This window comes from Canis aureus, chromosome 21, assembly GCF_053574225.1.
Source record: "Canis aureus isolate CA01 chromosome 21, VMU_Caureus_v.1.0, whole genome shotgun sequence".
NCBI lineage: Eukaryota > Metazoa > Chordata > Mammalia > Carnivora > Canidae > Canis > Canis aureus.
In genome coordinates this window covers 3,111,760-3,115,676 of record NC_135631.1, presented here as the reverse complement: position 1 = coordinate 3,115,676, position 3,917 = coordinate 3,111,760, and the positions used below count along the sequence as shown (strand labels likewise).

The 3,917-nt window shown below is 59.1% G+C and overlaps 1 protein-coding gene across 1 annotated transcript; it reads right to left on the bottom strand.

Annotated features, from left to right (window-relative positions):
- Positions 1-739: 739 nt before the first annotated feature.
- CATSPERZ (catsper channel auxiliary subunit zeta) lies at positions 740-3,901 on the bottom strand. The gene is made up of 5 exons (XM_077862210.1): positions 3,749-3,901; positions 3,176-3,524; positions 2,003-2,082; positions 1,727-1,793; positions 740-980 (listed from the first exon to the last, which is right to left on the bottom strand). The coding sequence occupies exons 1-5, from the start codon at positions 3,767-3,769 to the stop codon at positions 871-873; spliced, it is 627 nt and encodes a 208-aa protein (XP_077718336.1). The 5' UTR covers positions 3,770-3,901; the 3' UTR covers positions 740-870.
- Between the last annotated feature and the right edge of the window lie 16 nt (positions 3,902-3,917).

Genomic DNA, 3,917 nt, shown 5'->3' with positions numbered 1-3,917 from the left:
GCTTCCTACTCTGCTTCCTCCAGCTGACAGCGGGGGTGGGGCCGGCCTGCGCATGCAAAGCAGGGGGCGGGCCTTGGCGCTCTATGCTAATCAGACAAGTGGAGCGGCGGCGCCTGCGTGCCCGGACCGGTCGGGGCGGAGCCGGCGGCGCCAGGGGGCGGACCTTCGCGAGGGCCCCGCCCACCGCCGCCGAGCCGGGGCGGCGCACTGGGGAAGGCGGCGGCTGAGGGGCGAGGCCAGCGGAGACCTGGAGGCTCCGCGGGGGTGTTGGAACCAGCGGCGGTCTTACGTAACGAGGGGCGGGGCGCGCTGCGCGCGAGAGGAGTGGACGAGGCGGTTCTGCGGCCGCAGCTGCGGGGCAGGGAGAGACTTGCATATGCAAATGAGAGGGCGGGGCAGCGGGGAGGCTCGTGTAACTGCATATGCATGAGGGGCGGGGCCTAGCGCACCCAAACTGGAGGAAAGGCGCTACCCCTTTACCTTCTCCCCCTTCCCTCAAGATTACACGATGAGGCACTCGGACCGCAGAGCCAATATCCCCACACAGCTGCTCGACCGGAGCCGGGAGAAGCAGACATAAAACATGCAAGAAGTCCTGGATTGCGAGTCCCGGGAAGGAGGAGCCAATAGGGCCTGGACGGAGAACGCTCAAGGTCACTGCGGTGACCGAGTGAAGGTCACGGGGAAGGGCGGAGCCACATGCGTCCGCCTCACGCGGGCAGCCACGCACTGACTCACCGACCGTGCACAGTCTTTTATTTCTTTAGGACTCAAATTCCACGTGGACGGGGTCAGGCTTGGGTCTGGGGACGGGACAGGGGCGGGGGGCTGGAGTCGGGCTGTCGGTCACTTGAGCCGGAAGCGGCGTTCTCAATACGTTACGAGGTGCAGCCTCTTGCTCCGACGCCTCTTGAGCCCCTCGATGTATCGCTGCAGCTGCTTGGTCAGGAAGTGATCCCGGCCAATCCCTGACCGGTAGCCTGGAGGACAGAGCTCCGCTCAGAGCAGTGAGCAGGGGCATGGCCTCCCCCGCAGCGTCGCTGCATGTGAGATTTGAGGAACCGCGGGTGACTTGGGGTGGCAGGAACGCTTGGCACTCGGTTCTGTGTTAGTCTGGGAAACTGGATCTCCAAGGTGCTGGGCCCTGACAGGTTTTTTTTTTTTTAAGGGTCAAGTTATACACCTGTACGCTAAACAGATGGGGGATGTGGAGGAGGATGCGAGTGTTGAGGTGGAGCAATGGTGAGGACAAGGTTAGAGTGTTGCAGGCCTAAACTGTGGTAGCTGGCAGCTCTGTGGACACCTCCTGGGCCACCTACTCTAAGCAATTAGCCAGCAACCCTGTCTTAAATTATAAGCAGGGCAAAGGAGGGGACTTTTACCCAAATAATCCATTGTCCAGTGGTTCCTCGTAGCACCCGAGGGAGGGAGCCAAGGTCACACAAAGAGTAGGGAGTGTAGAAACAGCTTTAGAAAAGCCGAGTTAGCTAGAGAGGGGCTGCGTTAAGGCTGGAGCCCAGGCCCCTGAAAGTCACCCATGCTTTTTCCTGACTGGGTGTCCCTGTGCCCAGTCCCCCCATTTTTTACTTTTGGTAGGGCTCCTGGAATACTTGTGGGTGTTAGGGGAATCTGACAAGGCATGCACATCCTGAAACCCCACTCCCAGAGGCCCAAGCCCAGCAAAATCCCCCAGGGTCTCTTGTGGGAGCTGGGGGAAAGCGCTCACTCCAGAGGGCTTTGGTGAGGATTTCCAGAGCTTCATTCTCCATGACTTCCATCAGAGGCAGTGGCAGCTGGAGAGGCAGCAAGAGGCTCAGATGTCCCAGGAACCCCAGCCCTGCCCAGAGCTGAAATGCCCCACCTGCTCCCTCTAGCCTCAAGACCCCCAACCAACCTGCCTGCCCCTCCACTCTACAAACCACCCTCCCCCCTTCACCTCTGCAACCCCAAATTGCCCATCCCCACCCCACTAAAATCCCCAATCTTCCTGGGTGTTTCTAACCCTGTTCTGCTGCTCTATCCAGTAGGCTCGATGGGGTGTGTGCTTCGAGATACTGAGCGATGACTCTGAGGAAGATACTTCTGGGAGAAGAGAAAAAGAGAGATCAGTGATCTGCAAACTGCTAGGTTTTCCCTGGAGCAGAGGAAATTTATGGTCAGGCTTGTGGTGGGGGGAGTGACCTTCAGAGTGACCAGCTCCAGGTGCCACCTTACCGGGAAACAGTACAGGACAGTAGTTTATTTCCCTGGGCTTTATTGTCCCACCCACAGAGATTCCAGTTCTGACTACCCCATTAGGTGAGCTTAGGAGCAGTGACTTTGTAACCCTCAAGTTCTATTTGTAAAATGGAGTAATAAGAATATCCCCTTATGGAGGTGCTGAAGTTTAAGACCATCATGCAAAGGAAGTCCAGTGCCAGTGCCAGGCACACACAGCAAGCACTCAATAAACGGCAATTACAATATTATCCATTGCAATCCCCTGATGTAAGAGCTGGGGAGCAGGGGCAAGTCTCAGACAGTGCCCAGCAAGAAGGAGACACTTAAAATTGTAGCCAGTGGGGGCACCTGGGTGGCTCAGTTGGTTGAAGGTCTGCCTTAGGCTGGGGTCATAATCCCAGGGTCCTGGGACCAAGCCCCACATCTGGCTCCCTGCTCATTGGAGAGCCTGCTTTTTCCTCTCCCTTTGCTGCTCCCCTACTTGTTCTCTCTCTCTCTCTCTCAAGTACATAAATAAAATCTTAAAAAAAAAAAAAGAAAAAAAAAAACTGTGGCCAATGACCGTGTGAATGAAAGACAGGCACCTCCTCAACGACAGCAAATCCATACACAAAGAAATAACTCCCTCCTCTTAACTACCCCAGTAATTCCATTAAAAGCCCGGTCCTGCTTCTCCCGCGCTGCCTTGGCGCATTTTCGCGGGTGTCTCTCGGACCTGGCGTGCCTTGGCCCCAGGACTTTGTATGACGCCTGCCCGGTAGGGGGCGCTCCAAGAATGTCTGGTCGATTTAAAAGCGTAAAAGATAACCGGCGCCCGTCGGGGGAAGAGAATCCTGGAAGCGGATCCTACAGTCCCCACCCCACCCCGCACCCTCAACTTCACAGCAACAGATATCGAGGTCCTGGCCAGCCCCCTGCCCTGTGGATCTCCACAGCCCTGTGAGGCCACACTGACCGCTCTCGGTCTTGGAATCGACGTCTTCCTCCAGATGGCTTCCCAGGATGCTGCCCCGACGCAGCTCCATCTCCAAAGACAAGTGCTCGTGGAGACCCTCCCGCCTGAAGCCGTCCTTGTCCTCTCCGTCCTCCCATCCTTCCCAACCGCCATCCGACTCGCGGCCGGCCTTCCGACTGTACCACTGGCGAGTCTTGCTGCCCAGGCTGCTGCCCTCCGCGTCCGAGTCATCGCAGATCTTGGACCGCGGCACATTCAGCTCCGGCTGCGACAGCGTGGCCCTGGTCCACAGATTCCGGATGTCGTTGTCTGGGCTCGAGTCGTCTGAGCCATGGCTACCCAAAGACGCCTGTGGGCCACATACAACGAGGGCAGCCACGGGCCGCGGGGACTCGGGAAGGAGAAGACGGGCAGGCTGGGGGCGGGGACCCTGAGCCCCGCCAGGGCTTTGACTCGGTCGTCGGGTCATCGTCGGGTCAGCTCGGGGCTCGATGGGAGCTGCCCGGGCCAGGGACCCGGGCTGGACCCAGGCTGGGGGCTCACCGGGGGAGGGGGCCCGGAAAGAGTCCTTACTTTGAAAGGCTTTTCCTCCATGCTTTGCCCCAACGGACCGCGTCGCCGCAAGGGGTCACGCTCCAGGAGCGGGGAGGGGCCAGGTCCCGCTCCGAATGGCGCAGCGCTGCGGGCCTCGCGAGGGAGTTCAATCTGCAGCCCCCCCCCCCCCGCCCCTGGAGCCTTTATC